A 23,385-nucleotide genomic window follows, 5' to 3' on the forward strand; every position below is an offset into this window, starting at 1 on the left:
CTGTGTGTGCCGAAGCAATGGGAGCACTACAACACTTCAACTCTTCCAATACACAGAAAATCTCATCCGTTTTGAAAGCCTTCTTTACTCTAGCTGAACTGAGCAAAAATTCTAGCCTTTGCTTCTGTTTTGTATATCAAAATTAAATAAAATTTTGGCTAAATGGTGATTTTATGCAATCTTTTACTGCAAAAAAAATCTTTTTTTCTGTATTGTTCTTTCCATACAACAGAAAAAAACTAAGTGGCGTGTATCAAGACTTTCAAGTATCAGCTTTTGCAGATGAGACAGTTGAGCAGCAGATGTTCAAAGAAAATATTTTTCGCTTTATACCAAGATGTTAAAGACATTTTGGACAAATTAAAATAGAGTTTGTTAATTGCCAAATGTCTGGCAAAGGTCTCACCATAAGGTCTGAGTTTCAAACTTAACCCATGCTCCAGGGTTAAATTATTAATTATAGTGCATAATACAAATGACAGAAATAGGAAGGTGAAGAAATTGATGTATGGTATTTATTGTTTAACAAATACATAAAATATTACAATCATGACTAATACAGGAGAGAATGAAATCAAGAATTGGAAGGAAAAAAGACACTAGATTTTAAATATTAGTTTAAGCGAATGTTAAAGAAATACTGAATTCTTTAATTGCAAGTTCTTTCTCCTAAATAAATTCCCCAAAAAATCAAGGGGATGGATGTAACATTGAAACACTGCCTTGCAAGGATTCCCCCAGCTATATTTCTCAAGCCATAGAGCAATGTGTCTACCTTTGCATGGGAACTTCTAAGGTGGAAAACACATCATAGACTAACATCTTGTAAAAAAAAAAAAAAAAAAAAAAAATCTACTTGTGCAGAAGAAAGTAAAAAGATAGAGAAAAGTTTTTATTGGACAATAAGGGCCATCACAGCTTTGTTTCAAAATCACGACACTTCTGTGATTCTGTGTTTCAGCCTCTTCTCATGGTATGAAATTTGGGAATGTGCCCAGAGCCTCGTGTGAGCCTGAGGTCCTACGAGCATTCTTGCATTTGGCAGAAAGGCTCTTCTGCTTGCTGTTTGCTGCAGCAAAAAGAATGAAAGGAATTTGGTAAAATTGAGCATTTGATAAAGCTGGGATCTGGAAGCAAACACTTACAGGACTCACACTGGTCACTGGTTGTCGTAAAGCCAAAATATGCTACTTAAACTTGAGCATATGCACACCTGAATTAAATACAATTACTATGCAAAACTCTGAGGCATGAGGAAGAAACATATTTTGGTCTTCCTTATTAAGGTCTAGATAACTATTTGCAGCAAGAACAGAGTGCCTGGTATCATGTAGGGTGAAGTCTAAGACATGCTGGTGGTTTTAATTTTGGTATAATTTTGCCTGGGAACAACACGTAATAATATGTTTATAATGTAGTGATTCACAATGGCTTTCAGAGGAGGAAATGCACATTTACTTGAATGTATACCTTGCCTTGTGGACAGATGGCTGGCTTCTTTGAATGACTCAAATGACAACATCTTTTTTAGGACACGTTAAGCAAAAGATGCTCTATTTTTCCATTATTACTGCTTCACTAATATGTGTTACTGCTGAGTTTGATTTAAAACATAAAAAAGCAGATGAATCTAGAACAGGTCCCGGTGGGAGAGGAAACCAAATAACTGACAAGCCAAGGTCTAAAATAATCTTAGACTTACAACCTATGGCAGCCAGTCTTTCAGGGAAGCTGTGCTAGTCTCCCTGGACCCTGTAGGCTTGAGAACTTCTGGAAATGTTTCCTGTTTGGTGCTGTTTGGTGCCTGCAACTCATAGTTAGGTTTCCAGCCCATTTTGTCCATGTTCATCTTTTGGAGAAATCTGAGAATAAAAAACAAATACCTCATCTTTTGTTTTCCACTTGAAGTGTTTTTACAGAAATCAAGAGTCAGCTGGACTTTTTTGAGAGATCAAATAGGATAGCAAGAAGAAATAACATGTTTTTAGCATTTGTTTGTTTACAGTAGATAAAGGCGTCAGATATTACTTGATTTCATATGGAAGACTCTTTTCATTAGAACCACTCTTGTGTTAGTGAGTAATTCACCCATATGCAGCAATTTAAGGTGTGACGTTCATTCATTTAAAATATGCAGTTTACATGCAGGCTGCATAGAAGTTACAGCTTCTTGTAGATTTTTCTTTCGTATCAGCTTTTAATCTGGATCTTTTCAGAATCTTCCACCTGGGCTTTCTGTTTCCTCTCTTTACATTCAGTAGACTTTTCACTCCATTTGCCTCACGTCTCATGATTATAACACAAATAACACATGATACATACTATTCTTAATGACCTTGGGCAGTAGCTCATGCCTTTTATTTTTTTTTTTTCCCCAGCCCTCAGCCAGGAAGCAGAAAAACAGGGTGTGCAAAAAACAGGCAGGAAAGTAGCTTTAAGTATCTTGATGGCTGTAAGATCTTTTATTTAAAACAAACAAACAAAACAAAACAAAACAACATGTTTTTCTTGGACACTCTCCAAATCTGTGGCTTTGTGAAATGTTAATTTTAGAGTCTCTGTCCCAGTGTAGAAGTGAAGCTTCTAATAACACGAGCAGGACTTCCTTTCCTTCTTTCCTCCTCCCACAAAGTGATTTACAAATAGTATTTTTCCTGTTGAGTAAATAACTTCACCAAAATAGATATATAACCCCACTGTAAAACTCAGTCTGTTTATAGCAGAAATCCAATTGTTATTTTGCAGCTGGTCTCTGCATCATATGCTAAACCTCACAGAATTTTGTTAGCTTATCTGAGATCTTAATTTTTAGCACATTTGTTCTTTTTGAATGAGAAATCAGCCTTATTTCTGATGTTTCTCAGTAGGCATTTCTGCAAGCAGTAGGTATGATGAAGCTCATTAAAGTAGCTGGGGTTGGTTGAGGGTTTGCAAGCTGCTCGCAAGTGTGTTCACCTGAGCAGCCATAGCACCAGAAGCAGCAGTTGGAGGCAGGGCTGGATGCAGCTTGGCAGTGATGGCATGTGTCCTGTTAGAAGCCTCTGCTGCTTCCCTGACCTTGCAGAGCAAAGGAAGCAATTGAAACTGGGATGAGCCAGAGGCTGGAAATCACGTCAGACAGGAGAGACCTGTGTGGCACTTGTCCGCAGTGTAACAGCACTCACTGCACTTGCTCCCAGGCTGCATCTCGTGCAGAGAAGGTCATTAGTCATGTGCTTGGTAATGGCACCCGTAAGGAGTATGGATAGCTCACTGCTAGACTTCCTTTGTGGCTTATTACTTGCCTCATTTGAAACAGGTAGCTTAAGCTTCTTATAAAATGATGTTTGTGTTGTTTGGTCTTTTTTGGCCAAATGGGGACAGTCCCTGGAGCACTCCTGGACTGCAGATGGAGCTGGGGCCTAGAAGGGCTGATATGACATAAAACAAATCATAGAATGGCTTGGGTTGGAAGGGACATCAAAGATCACCTAGTTCCAACTCTTAGTTGTGAGCAGGGCTGCTGCTCACCAGATCAGGCTGCCCGGGCCTCAATCCTCCTGGCCTTGAAGACCTCCAGTGATGGGGCATCCACAGCTTCTCTGCTTCTCTAGACACCTTGTACACTCCATATAATGGCTATTACTCATGTCTACTAAGCATTACTGCTCTGCTTTCTGCATTTTTTGAGGTGAAGAAGGGAGAGGGAAAAGTAAAAGGAAGAGACAAGATTTTTGCAGAATGTTTTATGGGTGCATTAAGGACAGAGCTAGTATCTTCATAATAAGCTGTAATTTCCAAGCTATAGGTCATGGTCATAAGATGCTCATGATTTTTGGAGGTGATGTTACGTGCCTAGAAGCACTAATCAGAAATGTATTTATGAAGGGGAAATTTTGGGAAGCTGCCCTCTCTTTTTTTTTTTTTGCCAGAGCAACTCTTAGATTTTGACCACAAGAAAGCAAAGTGTGGAGAGAAGTGGAAAATTATGTTGCCGTTCCAGTTCAGGTCTTGTTGTCAGAATATGCAAGACCTAACAAGATTAGAGCGGTTTTGCCCTTTAATTTAAACAGATGCATGTTGGAGTCACTAGCAGATTTACATCATAACTCTGGTTCAACACTGAGTCATGGGATTATTTCATTCTGCTGTATTCTTTTTTGATGAACCACTTTGCTCCTTGTTTTGTGAGGGAGGGTTAAACAGTAATTCCTCAATGAAATATTTCTCCCTTGTTGAAACTTGAATGGGATATTTTCCAGAAACTCGGCTCAGAAACCACCCCTAACATGCCAGCTCTGCCAAAAATGCCTTACCAGGAAAGCAGATTGCCCAGGGGGTGGTAGCATTAACAAAACGGGCAAGGGGGACTTTGAGCAGAGCACCTCACTCACAGGTGCTGAGAAGCTGGCTCAGAACATCTGCAAAGAACCAGCCATCTGCGCAATTCCAGGCTGCAGCTGCTACAGCATCATAACAAAGCACTAAATTGGAGCACAAACATGAGAAGGGACTTACTTGGTGCATGAGGGAGCCACGAGCCAGCTAAGGGATGTAATGAGGTTTTTAATTCAACAACCTCCTTGAGACCTGTAAGATTTTACTGTAACTCCAAGCTTCTAATGAAGAGAAGCGTTTCTGCTGGGATAAAAAACAGAAGGTACAGTTACATCAAGGCTTGACTGTGCTTGCTAATGCAAATGAAGAATGGATATTTCTTTTCAAGTCAGCTTTCTTAAATCAGACTATATTGAAAATGTCGGAAAGAAAAAAAAAAGACTATCTTTGCCTGATACTGATTTTCCTCATATGCTTTACCTATGTTTAAATCTGTTTTGCTTTCTCTCCTAGAAATTTGATCTCCCCCAAAGCGTAGTCTGTGTAGCTATAGAAGCAAGACTGCACTGCTCTTGGAAAAATCTGCATGCCATTGTGCTTAGATTTCCTTGCTTTTGCGTCTGAGCCGAGCCCCTGACAATTGAAAATATTTAAAGAAGGAAAACTAAACCCTAATGAATGTGAAACGCATTTGCACAAAAATACAAGCCGTATTCCTTCTGTCTTAATAGAAATACCTTAAAAGGACTGCATAGGCTATACCAGTAAATGCAACCACTCATTCCCTCTATGTGCGCCAATTTTTGAAAGTCTTCGTTTCTATTTTTGTCTCCTTATTCATTATCCAAATAATGATCTGTAAGTACAATTTCTATCTAAGCTCAGCAGCTCTGTGGTCACATCATATCATTTTTCCTGTGAACTTTCAGTTCCTTCTCCTTTACTTGGAATAAAATCAAGCACTCTGTTAATGGCCAGAACTCTTCAGCAGGAAGTCTGTACCACATCTCATGTGGGCCTGCACAGGCAATAGGTGAAATGCTATCAGGTGGAACTGTGATGAATAACTTTAAAGTCACTTTCCTATAACAGAAATTAGTTCAAGAGCAGAACTGATGGTCTGCTTCAGTGCTTTCCAAGACCCGTTTTCACCATGTAAAGTCAATTGGCTGTAAGCTGTAGACCCAGCTTGGCTTCAAAGAGTGCCTGGCTCCTCATTCACAAACTAAATGCTCTAGAGAGTTGCCAAATTGGGGAGATTATTCTGTCTCATTTTCTGGCAAGCTCCGACTGCGTGTATCGCTTCATTTATATGCTAATTGAGGCCAACCCTCTGAATAGGCTCCATACAATATCAGTGTGACTTGGCTCCTCTCTATGATTATTCTGCCTTCCAGCAGCTTCAGTGAATGTTCTGAGACGGAGAACTTTTGCTACGTCTTCATCTATGAAGTCCTGAATCCTAGCCCGAGCTTTCTGAATGTGATGGTACTGGAGGGGTGTGGGTCCCTCGTGTGAACGATCACTGTGGGGCTGTGAAGGTGAGCTGAAACCTTTTCTTGATGAGGACTCTCTCTACTCTCTCTGACTTGGAGGAGATGCTGTTGTTACTCAGGTCAGCCAGCGTAATAAGAGATTGCAGGGGCCATGGATAATTCTGGGCACAAAGTGTTGCCAAGGCAGAACAGACAGTTCTGTTGCCTCCTCTCTTCTGCCGGCTCATATGTGATCATAAGGCAAAAGCTCTATTCTGCCTATTTTTAAAGCACTGGAAGGATCCATGCGTTCAGTCATTCTTTGAGGAGCACTATGTTGTTATTGAAAGAGCGGGCACCAATACTGTGGTGGTTTCACGCTGGCTCAGCTCTACTACACTGCTATCAATCTCCTAACCTTCTGAGGCTGCATTAGCTTTTAATGTAATTGTTTTGTTTTGTATTTAAAAACTTCACAAACCAAGAATGCACTTTTCAGTAAATGGGATGCTTGCCATAAGCTGAATTCACTGAATACTTCACCAAAGGCTACTGAACATAGAGTGGGGAATGCATGTGTTTGTGGTAAAAAATCTTTGAGCCTTTTCAGAGGGAAGTATTAGTACCTCTTGCTTGAAGCAGAGAGGTGATATTGGCTCACAAGTGTATTTTACCAGGATCCAGAGCTCTATAGTTCTGTGCTAAATTCTGAAATTTCCATGTGATATCATTTCCCTACTTTTTTGAACTTTCTCTTAGAAACACATCAAGGTGTATTTTAAAGCCTTGTTAAAAAAGAACTGTGCACTTCAAAGTTAGAAAATTCCAGCCAGTAGTCATCTGCACACGCCCTTTGCTGCGTTACAGCACATGCCATTACGGACAACAGCAGCACAGATGTGGGTGCATGGAGTTGTTAAATGTCTAACTTTTCAGTAGCCAGTGTTTGTACTGGATTTCAGTCCTGGTCCAGGTAATCAAAGAGGGGGTTCACAGCCTACTGGGGAGTGCAAGTAGCCAAGGAAAGAGTGTTAACACAAATATATCAAAAGTTCCTGTGTTCTCATGGGTCAAGTTCATGCTCACAACTTTGAAATAAGGAATGATTTGAAATCAGGATTCATGGCTTGGGCTCAGGCGTCTATGGCATCTCTGTACATGGGAAGTGTGTTGTTCCTGTCTGAGCTGTGGCAACGCCTACTTCTCATCCAGGGTGCAAAGGATATCAGAATCAGTACAGCATGGACCATGTCCCTGCCTCAGGCAGTTCAAATTTAGGCTGCATGTGCAAGGTAATTTGCTTACCTAGGGTGTGATCTGGCACGGAGGCACTCCCCACCTCACCTATTGATGTGGAGTCATGATCCAGCCAGCGAAGAAAGACTCATCAAGCCACAGGGAGATAAAGCAAGAGGGAGCACGACTGTTTTGCTTGATGATGAAGCAATTTCCTGGGGTGGACCAGGTGTGGGTTCTGGTACTTCCCAAATGCACTTAAGCATTTTTGCAATCTGCTCATCACTCACCAGAGAAGCCTTCCATGGGATTTCCAAAGCCTGCCTGTGCATTGAATTCCCTTTGTTACTGCAAATCGTTTATTTGAATCTCTCCTGAGCAACGTGTTGCCTCAGGGTTATGACCTGCTGGCTGACAAAAATAGGTGCCAGGTGAGGTTCCTGCCAGGGCATGACCGCCGGGCTGAAGAATACAGCGTTTGTGTAAGGAAGTGGCTCGTTTATTTCCATGACATGCTGTTCTTTTGTGTGCTGCATGCAGCAGGTCTTGGCAAGCAGTGCTCATGCAAGTCTCTATTTTATGTGGAAAAGCTCCAAAGTTGATAAATTTCCTGTGTCAGATAAAGGACATCTCTGTTCTAGGCCAGGATGCTTTCGCTAGCATCCTGTTGCTATTCAGTCTGTAGTCCTATTGCTGCTGGAGTACGATGCTTGTTCCTTAGCAGATCCAGAGGCTTTGAAATTTGCTTATTCTGTGCTGGAGTGAAAGAAGAACCCTTTGAAACGTTATTGATTTTTACATATATATTTTTCTTGTCAACTCAATTGCCTTAATGTCCTCTTTTGGACTCTTAACAGGGTGTTTAAATTCTTGAAAAGATATTTTGTGGTATCAAACACTGCCTTGATGCAGGATGCATCCCATTTTACAGTGGTAGTTCTGCACACCGTAGAGGTTGCAACTCCAGACCCTTTCAGATGAACAGAGCAGGAACTTGAACACGGGTGTCTCATGGGCGAGAGCTCACCAGATATGTAAAAAGCTTCCATTCATTGCCAAACATGCTCTGGCTATGCTGCCAGCTGGCCACACTGACACTAGCTGACAATGCCAGTTACTTCTGAACTGTTGTTTCACAAAGTTATGCGCCTGTGGATAGGAAAGTTCAGCTTTTGCAGCGAAGAGAAAAGCCCACTGGTAGATAAAACTGGAGAAGTATCTGGGGAGAGGAGAGTGATTTAAAGAGGAAGAGTGGAAGGGATGGTTTTCCTGTAGGATTTAGACACTATCAAGGCAAAGGAGATAGAGCATGTAAATACGGGACTTCCTTACTACAAGAAGATGGAAGAAAAAGCTCTGCAGTTTCAGGAGTTTTGTGGGAGCATATATTAGTGTGTCTGAGAAAACTCAAGTTGTTGCCAGTGGTTAGTGTCTTGTTGAGCACTTCTTAGAGTTATAATTGCAATGGCTTGTCTGGGTACAGAAAATGCATGTATTGTGATGCTGGCAGCTGTGTAAAGACTTGCTGAAGGTAGTAGGAGTAACAACCACCCTTCATTTTATTTGCAAAGTGCAATTAGGTTTTATGGAATAGATAGCTGAAACAATAGGAGCCACCACCCCAAAACTACGGGTACATGCAAAGCTGTTCAAAAACCCGTGCTGTGTGGGAGGAGGGTTTGATAACATGCTGAGTTAAGGTGCAGGTGGCTGAACATAGTTCACGTGGGAGAGAAACCAGGAAGACATCAAAGCAGATGCATAGGGAAGACATCAAGAAAGTCCCAGCAAAATAAAAATACTTGCTGTCTAACTGAATAAAAGCCAAGAGAGTCTCCAGGAATCCAGCAACCTGGAGCTCAAGACAAGCAAACGAGGTGCTACTTTCCCCAGTGTTCTCACTGATACAAGGAAATGGATGTTTATGGAGTTGCACCGAAATCAAAAGGTTTAGTTTCAAAAAAAAAAAAAAATAGGACCACGTTCTACCACCTGTCCATCTGCCTGGGAGAAATGATGCAGAAATACTGGGCGACTGCTCAGCTCAGCATATGGAAACACTCAGATAGATCTCCATTACTGCAGTGTCAAAGAAGCACGGATCTCTGCTTCCAGCTGTAGATAGGTAAATCTGTTATAGGGAATGCAACTTCAGATTTCAGGACAGAAAATATAAATGGAAATCAATGTCAAGGGAAAAGCTAAGTCAAAATGAAATACAAACCTGGCCCACCTAGCCTACTGGTGCTTTTCATGTAGCATTACTTACTGGACACAGAGCTGAATTTGGCAAAGTGAGACATGCACTTAGGTTTGAAGGTTTGCCTTTTCTCTTGATTGCACGGTCAGCTTGACCACTGTTCACCTTTACACATCTTTCTGATTACTACAGTGTCTCATGTGCTTTCTCTTGTATGAGCTTTACTTACTCACTATTCACCTATCTTGCCACCTTCTTTTAGGTGATTCAGATTTTATGCACAGTGTGAGCTTTGTTGACTAGATTTGTCATGTGAATGCCTTTTCTATCTTTGACAGAAAGGTTATCTTATAGCTTAGTTTGAAAAAAAATCCCTTAGGCTTGAATTTAAAAGATTTCTAATCTGAATTTGGGTTACAACTGAGACAAAGATCAAGAATACCAAAGCAGCACCTGCCATAGATGGTTCCTCTGTTTTTAAAGCATCAGCAGGCTCCATCTAATTTCCTATACAACCAAGCCTGACTTTTATTAAAGCACTGTCCCAATGTGACTTGCATTATTTCCATGAATGATGGCCAAGTGCTGATTTAGATGCTTCTTACACTTATACTCCGCAAAATGCAAAGGAAATGGGCTTAAGACAAAGCTGAATCCATGCTGTACATTATTCTGTTGCATCCTTCAGAACCTCAGCTAGCTCTCTGACGAAGCATCAGCCAGAGTCCTGTCTTTTCAGAGCCTTCATAGAATCATAGAATGGCTTGGGTTGGATGGGACCCCAAGGATCATCAAGTTCCTACCCCTCTGCCACAAATAGGGCCACCAACCTCCAGATCTGGTACTAGACCAGGCTGCCCAGGGCCCCTCCCAGCCTGGTCTTGAACACTTCCAGGGACAGAGCATCCACAGCCTCTCTGGGCAGTCGTCTTCCAGCACCTCACCACTCTTTCTGTAAAGAATTTCCCCTGACATCCAATCCAAACCTTCCCTCCTTGAGCTTAAAACCATTCCCCCTTGTCCTATCCTTTCCAGCTTGTATTACCCGAGTTAAACTTCTAGACTTTTGTTATCAAAAATTAGTTTATGTATAATAAAGAAGTTCTTAGTAAGCTTTCAAAGTGATAATATAATGAAGGCATTCTTTATTTCATACAAAACAGTAAACAGTACAAGATACACCACAAAGATGCATGAAATAAACCACTTGGGTCATCCAATTCACTGTCTCACAAGCACAAGATTAATAGATGGTTAGACCCAAAAGTTCTACAAATCACCCCTTCTGCATATACCACAAGCCACAGAACACTCCCCAGTGCTCTGTAACAGCTTGAATACATATTGTACATCCCATTCTAAGCCACAAACTGGTGAGTACAATTGTGCTGCTGCAATCATGGGGACCAGCATCTAGCAACTCCTTTATTGTACCCTAAGAGGCTAGCAAGGTATCTAAGGCATTTTCAGTGTCCTAAGTATCAGACACATTGAAGGATTCTCTAACAAAATGCAATAAGCAATATATCCTACCACATCCTTCAGCTAGACTTTTGCACTCTGTTGCTATTACGTAGGTTGAAAGAGAAAGTTTCAACACAACATGCACACTTCGCACTTGAGCAGTCACACATGTAAACACGTTCTCCTGTGATCTTCTCATTCGTGCTTGAGGTGAAGAAAATTTGGGGTCACAACCATGTGAGCAGACACATCTAAGAACTGCACTGCTCATATGCAAGTCTGAAATCCTTGTATCTATGAGCTTTTTTCCTCCCGTGTTCCACTGACAGTCTTCATTTCCATGAATAATTAGGTGTGAATCACCATGAAGATTGCCCCTCCTGAAAATGCATCTTCTGTAGTTTCAGAAACATCTGCATATGTTCAGTATCATCATATCTGGATGTTTCTGGCTGAGCTGCTGTATCCTGTTCCCTGTATGTGTGCACAGATGTGGAGTATGCACACTTCTTTTTCTCCCTCTCTCAAAACAAAATATCATATATGGTAACCTAAAAGACATGTCCTACAGAGGATCCTAAAGAACTTAGGTATGTTTTCAAAATTTAAATGTTTAATGTTTGGTTTTAATTATGGCTTTTAGTCCAGTTTAGGTCTTCATTTACTTGAAAGAGTTGCATCATTCTTAGCTTATCATACATAGAAATATCAACTCTGCTAGGGAGCAGAAAGCTAATTCTCTACAGATACTTCCAAATAAAATTAAGAAAAGAAAAATCTTAGGTCAGTATACTCTTCTGGTAACAGGTAGATGAGAACTTTCTTCACACAAAGGACAGACTTAGTCTGTTGGCATCCAAACAAATCAGCAGTGTGACATTTGTTTCTCACAGGAAAATCCTTTCCCTAGAGTGCAGACAGGAAATTCAAAATAAGAAGAGGAAAATACCAAAGGACCACTAAGGGAAGGGGAGGATCAGAAAGAACAGTGTTCACTTGTTCCACAGGCTAAAGAAAGAAGATTGTGTGAGAAAAAGTGTTTATTTCTAGATTATCTGAAGAGCTCTTATTGCAGAACGAATCACTTCTCTGCTGTGGAGTGTGCAAATCGCTGTGGCTCTCGGTGAATCCTTCAATTACTGTGTCTTTATTTTCTCCTTTCTTTACTTTTTTGAGGAAAAAAATATCATAAGAAATCATATCCAACTAATGTATGAGAGAGACCCTTAAGTTTGTTCTCTGCACCTATTTTTCTGACCACTGGGAACCAGCAACTTCTGTGAAGCCCTTGACCTTGTGTTGGGCATTCAGGTCCACTCAGCGATCCCATAGTGGGCCAGCACTAACAGCAGCACACAAGTGTCTAATATGCGGACCTTCTGCTGGATATACATTGTCTAGGCTAACTTTACCTTCGCAAGATTCTTCGCTCTACTGTACGGGGCTGCTGAATCACAGCCTGAACCTTTGATTGATCACCTGAGGCGAGCAATGAGTCAGCCACGGGAGTACAGGTGAAGGCAAATCACCTGTGCTGCAGGAAGGGGTGGAGCCTGGCTCCACCTCTTCTAGGCCCATTTAAGAGCTGACTGCCAGTGGAGAAGGATCTCTCTGGAGATCCGCTCCATCAGGAGTTCATCTCACGAGCCCAGGACAAGGTGAGTGACTTTCTCTCATTTCTCCAATATAAATTATATTAGCCAAGCTCCTGGATATATATATATATATACACACCATCTGTATATCCATTGATTAAACGCTCTACGTTATGCTACATTACAGGAGTAACATGGTGTGGTAGAGACGCCTAAACCAAGCTTTGTTATTTCTCCACAAATCCACCGATGGCAGCTTCAGTTTGGGCTGTTGCTGTGATATCAGCTTCCCTCAGAGCCCAGCACCCACAAGCTGGGCAGCTGTGCTGGCAGTGTGTTAACAAGAGTTCATTACTTCAGCACAGGAAACAGAGTAAGGGCAGTTCACCTTGTAACGACGGGCCAGGCGAGGTGCTTCTGCACAGAGCTACTGTGATGTTCAGTGACAGCAACGCTGTGAAAAGAGGCTCTGAAAAGGACATTCCTCCCACTGCATTTGCTGACTTGAAGTTTTTGTCAGCTGGATCTTTGGGCTTCTTGCCAGCCCAGAAGAACTAACAAAGGCCATTTCTTTGGTTGCATATGGGCAGGAAAGAAGGAGGAGAGGAGAAAAAGGAGGGACTATAATACTTTTAAAAGAGAAGGTTTTTTTTTTTTTTCCAGAGAAGTATAAATGTCTTCTTTATATAGACATTCAGCTTCTGGTTATTGTGAGCCCCTGCATAATTCTTAAATTGATGAGAAGTGGCAGAGGTCACACAGCTTTAACAGACAACAGAAGCCAAGGAAAGTTAGGATACTCTTGAAACTGAACCTACAATTCTACTGTGGAAGGAAAAAAAAAAAAGAAAAAGAAACATGCAAAAATAAGCCTGAGAGGGAAAGGCTTGGACTGGATTTGTCCAAAAGGTTACTTCCACTTACTCAGTGTTTTTTCACCCAGTTCCCTAGGCTCTTCAGAGTGTTTGTGCTCTTAAGACAATGTTATCAGGGGCTGACTGATTTCTGTGCCTTCAAATAATGAAATAAATAAGCTGCTCGCGTATCTTTCATTTTCAAAATTTCCCTTTCAGTTTCTCAGTCATTGAAAACGTCTGATTGAATTCAGGAATTTCACGGAGCTCACATCCCCTGGCCATGGCATGTTTGACAAAAGTTGAGCTGTTAGATATCATTCCTTGAACAAATTCCAAAATAGCCACATCTTTGCATTCTCTTACTGATCTGCTACTGGACGCAAATGCCATCATTGTAAGCACTGCCAAATTCTATCCAACTCATTCTTTTTATTTTTTTTTAAATTCCAACTAAATGTATATTTTTAAAAGGGAGTCAGAACAACATTTTAATAGCAAAGTATAACAATTGTTGTCCTTTCTCATATATAAGCTGTTATCAAGTTTTTGAAGTTCTGCCAGCTTGTTTCCATTACAAGGAAAACCTGATACCAGCTGGAATTTTTGCAGTACAGAGGGAGTGATTGCAGTGGTCCTGTTGACTTAAAAAACATGCACAAAATCCTGGGTTTTATGAATGTGGAAGTAAAGAAAGTGAAGAATTTTCTTCTCAACTATCTCTGCCTTGTCAGCAGTACTAACCCCTAGGAAGGTCCATCTTTTTAAACTTCTTCCTAGTCTAATATCCACCACAGCTTTTTTCATTCTCCCGTTTCTGTTCAAGGCTTTATTTTCTGTCTGTGCAGCCCACCAGTACTTCAAGCTATAGCTATGAAGTGTTCCAGCCCTATGCTTATCTACCCTGAGAGGAGCCTCCCTACTCACATTGTGTGGCTCCTACTTGGTGTTTTGGGTGTTAGCTTTTAGTTGTTTTTTTCTGCCATCACTAACTCTTAAGAGTCCTTGAGTTTTGCTGTCTGTTTAATCCAAGCCCGTGACTGATGAAAATGGTTATTAACGCTTTCAGTGTAACAGCTGGCTGCAGCTAGTGACATTAAAACCAGCTGTCATGTTCACTCCGTTGATCTCATGCATCAGTGGGCAGGTAAAGCATTCTCATCACCATCGTTTGCTAAAATGGAGAAATCTGAGTGTAGAATGGATCCTTCTTAGTACACAAAGCAGGCATGAACATGCAATAGCCCTGTTTCATCTACAAAACAGGGTTCCATTTCAGCATGTGTACTCTATTAAGCTTTCTCTGCATCAACATAAAAAAAAAAATCTGGAGTTCTGCAGTATGACATGATTTGAGCCATATGGTGCATGAGAAACAGGTGGAGCAAAGCCTGGGCGAAAAGCATGAAAGGAAGAAAAAAATGAATCACATAATCAAGATAAAGGACTACACTTGTGACCATCACCCTCCCAGCAATTATTACCAGAATAAATAAGCAAGCCTTTCCCAGGAAAGAAATTACCTATGATTGAAGGCTGAATGCAAGAAATTCTGCCACCATACAGCATTCTTTAGAAAGGTGTTACTAACAATTATTTGGTCTAAGCTATGTGTGGCTGTGGGTTGCTGCTGGGCTGATGTATCTGACTTACATATTGCTTATTTGTAATCTGTTTTTGCTAAGAATTTTTCACCTTTATCATTAAGTTTTAGTTCAACATCTCAGTTGTGCAATTTGCTAAGACTCTTCAAAGTGGCTAGTTGAGCACTTCCCAAGCAAGTATTTGTTGATGTGCTTATAGAACAAGATCATCTTACAGATATTTTGTTTTCATGAATGTCGTTATTAGCAATGTTAATGAAAATAAGGGGTAATTTGCAGAAGGTGTTAATACTTCCAGTCTAGCTGGTTGAAGAGGATGGATTAATAAGGGTATTTACAACTACATGTCTTGTTTTTATTTTTCCTTTTGCTTGATGCCTGTTTTATTCTTGTAGTAAGGAAATACATTGTTGTATGTTCCTATGGCAAGTAAAAGCCAAAGCAGTCATCCAGCTGTTAAAATGAGTGTTAGATCTGAATTTTCTATGGATTTCCTGCTGCATGGGAGGAAATCAGCTTTCATTGCTTCTTTCCCCTCCTCCCATTCTAGCCTTCTATTAGATTAATACCAGAAGCATGAAGTAACGCTGAACAGAAAGCTGTTGCTTTTAGCTCTTGGAAAACTTGGCAGCGGCTCCAGAAATGAAGGGGGAGGGGGAACCTGAAACTTCTACTCGCAAAAGAAAAGATCTTGAGCATTCTGCATGAAAAAATATTTTTCTCCTATAAAGCCTCTGAGGTTTTACAAATAAGCTAATGACAAACTACTTGGAAGTCTAGTGAGGATCCAACATCGTCCCCATCCTCTTTCTGCATTCATTGGCTGGCTGCTTTTGTGTCCCCTTTTCATATTGCTACCTAGTTCATATGCTGTTAGCTAAGACGGTGTATTTCTCTTCTTGGTTGTGAAGGATTTCTCAGAAGTTTACAGGGCAGACTAGAGGGAGCTTGGAATCAACATGAATGGTATTGTTCATAAAATGCTGGGATGCTTCTCTGACTGTTACAATGTTTTGGTAGCACAAAGAAGGGAAAAAAAAAAAGTAATGTGCAAACAAGGCATTATGAAACTGAAGAGAGACCACCCCTAGCATCCTATCTCACATTTCACAGTCCTCTTTAAACTACAGTACAAAATTATAATTTATTAAAACAACGTGTTAAAAAATGTCATGTTAATTTCCTGTGATACTCTGGGATCAGCAAGCGTATTTTATTGCTTCCTGTGGGCCTAATTCTACATCAATCGGTGTGAATTTCATTGGGAGCACATGGGATCGTGGTTGCAGCAGGGCAGACCCAGATGGAAAAGCATGCATGGGACTGCTCTGTAAACAGGCAGCTTGGGCTGCTGGCATGCAGTGATGTAGGAGAGGCACAGATGCTCTGAAGTAAGAAGCTTGGTACCGAAGTTCTCTCGGCTGTAGGAGCTGGCTTTCTATGGTAGTGACCAGTTTAAAAATGCAGGGAGGCATTGGTCCGTCTCCCTTTTCAGCCCATGCTGTCTGACAGGACGGAATGCGTTCCATTCTGCAACCTCCTTCCCCACCCTGCTCCACTTTTAGGATTTTCTTGAAGGATTTGCAATGGCAGTCGGGCAGTTAGGTGCTTGGACTGATGTTCTGGTTAGGCTGCGTTTGCATTAGGCATTACTGACTCTCCAGGATGTTTGTCTTTGAGTTTTGCATATTTTGTTTATCTAAGTACATAAGCAGCTTTGAGTAAAGGATAGATAGGGAGAAAATGGTAATTTGTTTTTATTTTCTGTTGCTTTAATCCTGTCCCTGTTTGGAGGGGGGGAAAAAAAAAGCAACAGCAACAAGTGTGCACGTGCACACAACTGAGGCTGAAATTTGTATGCATCTTATTCTGTCCCTAGTAGTGGAGGAAAGCGGTGATATTGTCATCCTTTGCGTTGTTAATGAGAGCTGATTTCACATTTGAGGGCCATCTGCCAAGAAAATCCCTCTACAACTCTCTTCAATGCAGACGTAAAAATTTGTTAGAAAGGCAGCTCCATGAAGCTGTTGTGAAGATGTATTTTACCTACCTTCATTAGGATGAGCTTTCACCCTTAAGAAAGCCATTAACTTAACTGTAGCCTGAATCATTCTGAAAAGAATGAAGAATGTTTTTGGCAACCACCTTCCTTTTTGGCAGATAGGCACTATTTTACCTCTTTTTGACTCTACTACTTAACTGAATTTACACAAATTAACTTTAAAATCAAAGAAGTATCGTGGATTTTTCCATTCAGTGTCTTGCTCTAGCTGAGATTTTGTGTGTAACCTTGGTCATGTGGCTTAAGCGTTTTTAGATTTCTTCAGTTTCCCTGCTAAAGAAAGCACTACCTTGCTCAGACAACTCACTGCATTGTTATAGAGTGAGGTATAAAAACACTTGTGCATCTAGATTTGATAATGACAAATAGAGACCAAATGGGAACAGCACATTTTCCTGGCTTGGCATCAGAGACAAATTAAGGCATGTATGGAAATCTAATAATCAACTTATTGCTTGCTGGGAAAAAATCTAGAAGGAGCAACCGCAGGACATAGATACCCCTTGTATCCAACCACCAACTACAGAACAAATTGCTGCCCTCATCTGTGACTGTACTTGTAAAACACTGAAGCAACTGTATTTGCACCATGTCTTCTTTGCCCATCGTTTGCTTACTGCCTTAACATCCGTAAGGAACACTGGACAAGGTGCTGCCTGGAAACCCCACGCTTGGGGTTATCAGCTTATTTGTTCACAAAGCTGACTATCGCGTACTAAACACGTATTTATGTGTAGAAAATCTTCAATAACACTGTACTGAGTTTAGCTACAGTACTGAGGGTTGAATAATTAAATCAAGAGCCTCTCTCATTCACAAATGCATGCTGCTTCTGGTAATGGGAAGCAATTAATCAGCTACAAAGACAGTCAGGCTCCAAGTAATAGGGCAGTGCTCTTGTGATGCAAAGAGTCATGTCTGGCCTGTGTTAGTAAAAATCTTTTTGACCACTAAAATGAATTAATTACATAGGAACTAGCAAGACCTTTTATTACACTAAATGGTATGCTTGCTTTAACAAAAATGGTTGCCTTTCTAACAACTCTTGTCTTGTTTATATCTCTAGGTTATTATGGCTACAACACTGCTACTACTTATGTGAATAATTAATAGTTATGTAATTTACCGATAGAGACATTTTTAAGGCGACAACTCATTAACAGAAAACTAACCCCTCACTTTCATGGTTGTTCTGAAATACAGCCATACTACGCAAGCGTGGAAAAAAAAGCATGAAAAAGAGCAGACCCTGCAACTGCAATGCAAACATCAGCAAAGCCTCACAGAAGAGCAACTAGAACAAGCCCTGCCAGCCTGGTCCTTTAAGCTCAGAACTCAGCTGCAAAAGCAGGCAGCACTTGATTCAGAGGAATGCAAAGCCTAACCACTTTCTTGCCTTGCAATTACAACCTAGTTAATTGTGTACAACTGCGCAAAGGAAGAGAGTGAGGAAATTCCTTTCCTGACCCTTCCAGCAATTGACTTGTGCCCTGGAGCATGAGATTTGATTAGTCATTTAACTTATTTTCCTAAGGTGGTTTGTGGTTGATAGCTCTTGTGTGACAATTCAACGAAGTTTTAGGGCAAGTCACAGAAACTCCTCACTGGCTGAACATCATCTTGATTTTCTTTCTTTTTTTGATACACCTCTGTGTGCTGGATTAACAGATTTCCAGATCGCAGCTCAGATGACAAGCAGAACTATCAGCAATGATTATTCTCTTTTCACCAGAATGGTACCAATGAATGCAGTCGTGTTCCAGGTTGCCTTTCTGTTTAGTAGAGATTCCCAGTGAGCCTTAAAAACCAAGATTGTTTCCAACCCAGAGCCTGCCTACTACACTGTCTCAAAATGTCTCTGATGATGTTACAGCAGAATTACCACTTGCTTTCAGAAGCTCTGGTAGTGAAGATTGTTATTATTTTTGAGCTATAAGCAACTGTGTTAGTATTATTCTACAATGGCAAACAACAGCTGGGTTTCCTTACTGAGGCAGTGGTTCCAAATGCTCTGGTCACATGCTGTGAAGCACTGAGTCAGTACAACCCCATTTGTTGCCATGTGCTGCTCAATTAGGGTGCAACTGAAAAATCCATTGGTGTTCTGGTGATGCTATTTCAAGAAATGTAGCTTTGTCTCCAGCACAGCATCTCAGATCTGTGCTGCACCATGGTTCCTCTTCACATCAGTCACTCTAGCACAAGAACATATTGGACCTTTTTCAGAAGAAGGGGGCAGGGAAAGAAGTATTCACCTGGATCATTTTCTTGACCTGGTTTCCACCAGTAACTGCACCAGCCCACCATGGAGAGCCACAGGCTATAAATTGGGAACCTAAATGAATACTTAAGGCAGGAAAGGGAAGAAACTGGACCAGTTTTGCCACCAAAGAAAAAACTGGGTGTAACTATGCCCAGAGTCATCAACAGATAGCTTTGTCTTGACTGATTTTGTCAGGTCAGTGTTGTCTCTCCCTCCGCAGGTAGCACAAAGCCAGAACCAGCTCCCAGCTGTGGGCTCTGGCTCATTGTACGGAAATGCAGTCACGCCCACACCTGATGTGGATAAAATCTGTAATGCTAAGAGACTGGTTAAGGGAGAGATGGTGACTATGAGTGCCTGCTGAGAGGTGACTTCAGTTTAGAACTGGCTGAAGAGATTTCTCCTTCCCTGTTACAAAAGCATGCTAATGAGATATTTTTATTACTGTTTTCAATGCTCCTGATTAAAATATACTTCCTGCAAGCTTTCCGACAGTTGATTTTTACTTGTATGAATTACCATGGAAACTACTAAACCTTTATTGAGCGTGCTGCATACTCAAGGATGGAGAGTTTTAAAGGCTTCCATGATTTGCAATACAGTTGATGTAGCAATGATACTGCCATGAAGACAGCTCAAGCTAGCTGGACAAGTGAATCCACTAGAAACTCCTAGTTCATGTGCAAGTTTCCATATCATTTTTTTAATTAAGAAACGTTTTGTTGCTTTTGTTACAAGAGCAGGCAGGTTGCACCTCTTTAGTTTTTGGAGTTTTACTTCTTTACTCATTTTTGACTATTTCTCAATCATAAAAGATTCAGATGTGTAGTTTATGCTACAAGTTGCCAGAGTCTTGCTTGTTAGACATTCCAGCTTATCAACTTATTTCATAGCTGTAGCTATGGCTGGCTTTGTGTATCTCTCGTTATTTTGGAAGCAAGCTCTATTCCTTCCTTCTTATTATTTTCCTGCTAAGAAACAGATGACAATGATTTGGGTAGTGTTTTCCCATGCATACAAGGACTGTTCTGAAAGTAATGCCTCCTATTTCAGCCCATGACGTCAGAGGCAGATGCTAGTAGTGCAGTAGGAGAGGCTGAACCTTCTCATCAATATTACAATACATTTAGTTGCTGTGTGACAGATGGTAGCAGAGGGGCAGTCTGACAAAACACCATCTGATCTGAAAGTGTTTACAAAGCAAAGGTGTGTCACTGAATTCCTTCTTGCAGAAAAAATTGCACCCACTGGCATTCATCAATGCTCGCTGAACGTTGATGGAGATCAAACAGTGAGGCGGTGGATGGTGTGTTTCAGTGTGGTGACAGCAGTGTGAAAGACAAGCCACTTTCTGGACAGCCATGCAGATTTTTACAAGTATGGCATACAGACATTTGCTGGAGAAAATGCATAGCTAATGGTGGTGACTATACTGAAAAACAGTGTTTAGTAGCAGAAAATGTGCCCTATCAAACAGTGCTATTGTGCATTTTGTATATATCGTAGTTTCCACAGAAATAAAGAGGAGGCGTCACTTTTAGACTGACCTACCTACATCTATGAGAGGGGACACACACTCAGCCTCATCCAGCTTTGCTGACGCCCCACCTACTGTGTAGGAGCTAACCACAGGAACAATTCAACAGGCATTTCTGAATTCTTTCAGAGGAAAGGTTTGTACCTTTGTAAGTTACTCCTTTCCATATTAGGCTTCATTTTCCCTAGGGAGGTTTTTTGCATACTACTATTACAGTTTTCCCACTCAAAATAACAAAAGAATACCCTGTGAGATGAAGGCAAGGCTGGCTGCTTTTGGCTCTGAGTACAGGCAATGTTAAAAGCCATTCTCATTTCTTCCAGCTGTGAGCACGTCCTTAACTTTGCATTCCTGAAGTGTATGTGGCTTTATTTGTTTAACCGCATGGACTGACTGTTTGTTTGGTGAGCAGAGCAGAAGAGCCAGGTTCAACACCAGCAGTAGATGAAGCGCCCAGACATCACAGGGGAAGAACTCAGCTAGGTTCTGGCCTCTTGGAATAACTTGTCTTAAAAGCTCATCATTTTCTATGAAAACTGCAGTAGGCACCAGGACAGCCGTTACTTCTTTAGTGTTCTCTGGGACTGAGGGTGTTATAAAACAGATTTGAGATTTTAAAGAGTGATTACAGAGTTTGTACAGTGGTAAAGTGATTGTTTTAGCCAAGCAAAATATCTCCTGGAAAATGCAAGACGGGCTTTAGATCATAACTAATGCTGCAATCAGGACCAGTACGGAGTTTCTGCAATGTGTCGGGTCTGCAGGGTGCTACCCAGGCTCCTGTGCAGTAGGTGCTTGCTTACTGAGTCACAAACAGGAAGTGTCAGGGAATCAAGGCCACACTGCACCAAGCAAGACTGTTATCCAGGACACCCTGGTCTGCTGCCCCCATGTCATGGGGGATGGGGTTAGTTCTCTGATTGCTGGGGTTTCCTTTGTAAAGCTGAGGATGCATACGTGTTGAAGGAGCAATGCTGGCTGCATGTCTGGCTCTTGCAAATCTCCTCAGAGACCCTGGAGGCTCCTTGATTTGCCCTGGTGACAGCGGCAGCCTTGCTGCCTTATTGCTTAGCAGCCTCTCAGACCTCTGGAGGTGCCTGGGCCAGCATCCCCAGCCTTCTTGGACAAACATGTCATGGGCTGGGCACACCATTTAATTGAATGCACCCTGCCTGGTGCGCAGGGCCATAGGCTGCAGGCTCCTTGCCCTAGGACTGCTAGTAAGGCAAAGCAACCACACGTGGAAACGTGGGGCCTCTCCAGGAGGCCACAAGCGTGTGCACGCACACGTGGTGCTTGGTGGTGGTGTTTTTCCAGGTGGAGGCAAACTGTTCGAAGGTCCCACAGGTGGCTGCCAGGCTCAGCCCTCGAGCAGCCCCTTTCCCTCCTGGGGCTCAGGGAGCAGCCTTGCCCTCAGGGCTCCCAGAAGGGCGCAGGTAAAAGCACCCCCGGCCCCGGGCGAAGAAAAGCAAGCCCGCACCTTCCCGGCAGCCGTCCTATTTGTTCAGCTAATCTCACGGGCAGGAAATTGCCTCATGATTAATATTTATGCTTCGCAAAACGCCCTCAGGGGCCGGCCGCTCTCGCGGGCGGCCCCGCCGCTGCCCCTCACGTCGTGCCGCTTAGCCCCTGCTGCTGAGGAGCGACGGGGCAGGACCCAGCCGGCCGCCGCCAATCCTCGCCCTATCGCTCTTTCCGCTCTTTCCTCCCGATCGCCTCCTCCCAACCCCACCCCCTATTCCGGCTCTTCTTCGCCTGCCCCGCTCCCGCGACCCCAGCCTGCGGGGAGCGAACCATTCCGCCCGCGGGGGTACCCCACGGCCGAGCCCTGCCAGGGGCGGCGCTGGCTGCTGGGCTGTGCTGCGCGGGGCGGGGGGGGCGGCTCCCGGCGGCGGCGGCGGCGCGGGGCCGGGACGGGGCGGCGGCGGCGGACGGCTGCGGGATGCGCGGCGGCGGTGAGTGCGGGCCGGGGCCGGCGTCCCACGGGACCGGGTGGGTGCGCGGGAGGACGGTGTAGTTTTGTCTCGGTGCCTTGCGCTTCCCCCCGCTCTCGTACCTGGCTCGGGGACGGCGCTCTTTGTCCGTGCCTCTTTGTTCGGCTGCTGGCTGCGGGGCTCCGCCGGGAGCCGGCACCGCCGGGTGCAGCCTCGCACCTGAGCGCCCTGCGGGAGCCGGGCAGCCCAGCCGGCCTCTCGCGGAGGGCAGCCGACGGATCGCATCCCTCCCGGGGCACGATGCAAGCCGGCGATCCCCTGCGCTCTCCTTCCCACCTCCGAACTGCCTGAGACGTTTCCCTGCGTGGAGAAGTGCGAACGGGCTAGCGATACTTACATAAAGGCTGGGGAGATGGAGTTCTGCCTCCGCGAGCTTAAGCACATTGCTTTTATCACCAGTTCCTTTCCACCAAATGCTCGTCTTGTCACCGTGGCTGCGCACCTTGACGCCACACGTGCCATCTCCAGGGCGGCTGATGGGCGCATTGCCCATAAGAACAGGGCAACGAGTGATCTGTGGGGTGTGTGCATCTCTCTTTAGGGGAAAGAGGGAGATAGGGAACGTTGCCTGTTCTTACTTAGATTTGGTGAATTTTATTTATTTATTTATTTATTTATCTTCCCCAAGCCCTCACGGTTCTGATTAATAAGGGAGAAGGAAGAGATGCAGGATGAGGAAAGGCGTGGTAGAGCCAAGTGGGATTGCCGGCACGGAGGTAGGCTTGCTTTGCTCTAGCAGAAGGAAGGGATGTAGGAGAAAAAGAAGTTAGCAGAACACAAGAGA

The 23,385-nt window shown here is 42.8% G+C and overlaps 1 protein-coding gene and 1 long non-coding RNA gene across 10 annotated transcripts in view; one reads left to right on the top strand and one right to left on the bottom strand.

The window, feature by feature from the left end:
* Nucleotides 1-492: 492 nt before the first annotated feature.
* LOC146545493 (uncharacterized) lies at nt 493-23,205 on the bottom strand. Of its 4 annotated transcripts, none has more exons than XR_014887330.1 (4): nt 22,664-23,205; nt 4,498-4,617; nt 1,703-1,862; nt 493-1,069 (listed from the first exon to the last, which is right to left on the bottom strand). It is a non-coding gene; the product is annotated as an uncharacterized LOC146545493 (long non-coding RNA). The 4 variants fall into 4 exon arrangements; XR_014887332.1 differs by having other exon boundaries at nt 22,939-23,202; XR_014887328.1 differs by lacking the exon at nt 4,498-4,617 and having other exon boundaries at nt 22,939-23,155.
* Nucleotides 22,413-23,385, top strand: part of PHLDB2 (pleckstrin homology like domain family B member 2) — a 68,840-nt gene continuing 67,867 nt past the window's right edge. For 5 of the 6 annotated variants that reach the window (XM_085239605.1, XM_085239629.1, XM_085239636.1 and 2 more), the window contains exon 1: nt 22,444-22,562. Coding sequence is in view for 1 of the 6 variants with exons in the window: in XM_085239617.1 (XP_085095743.1) it covers nt 22,550-22,562 (13 nt within the window). In the remaining 5 variants the exon portion in view is untranslated. Of the gene's footprint in view, nt 22,563-23,385 lie in introns of all 6 variants that reach the window. The other variant, XM_085239617.1, reaches the window with a different exon arrangement.

The sequence above is a fragment of the Meleagris gallopavo genome, chromosome 1 (assembly GCF_905368555.1).
Source record: "Meleagris gallopavo chromosome 1, MGAL_WU_HG_1.1, whole genome shotgun sequence".
NCBI lineage: Eukaryota > Metazoa > Chordata > Aves > Galliformes > Phasianidae > Meleagris > Meleagris gallopavo.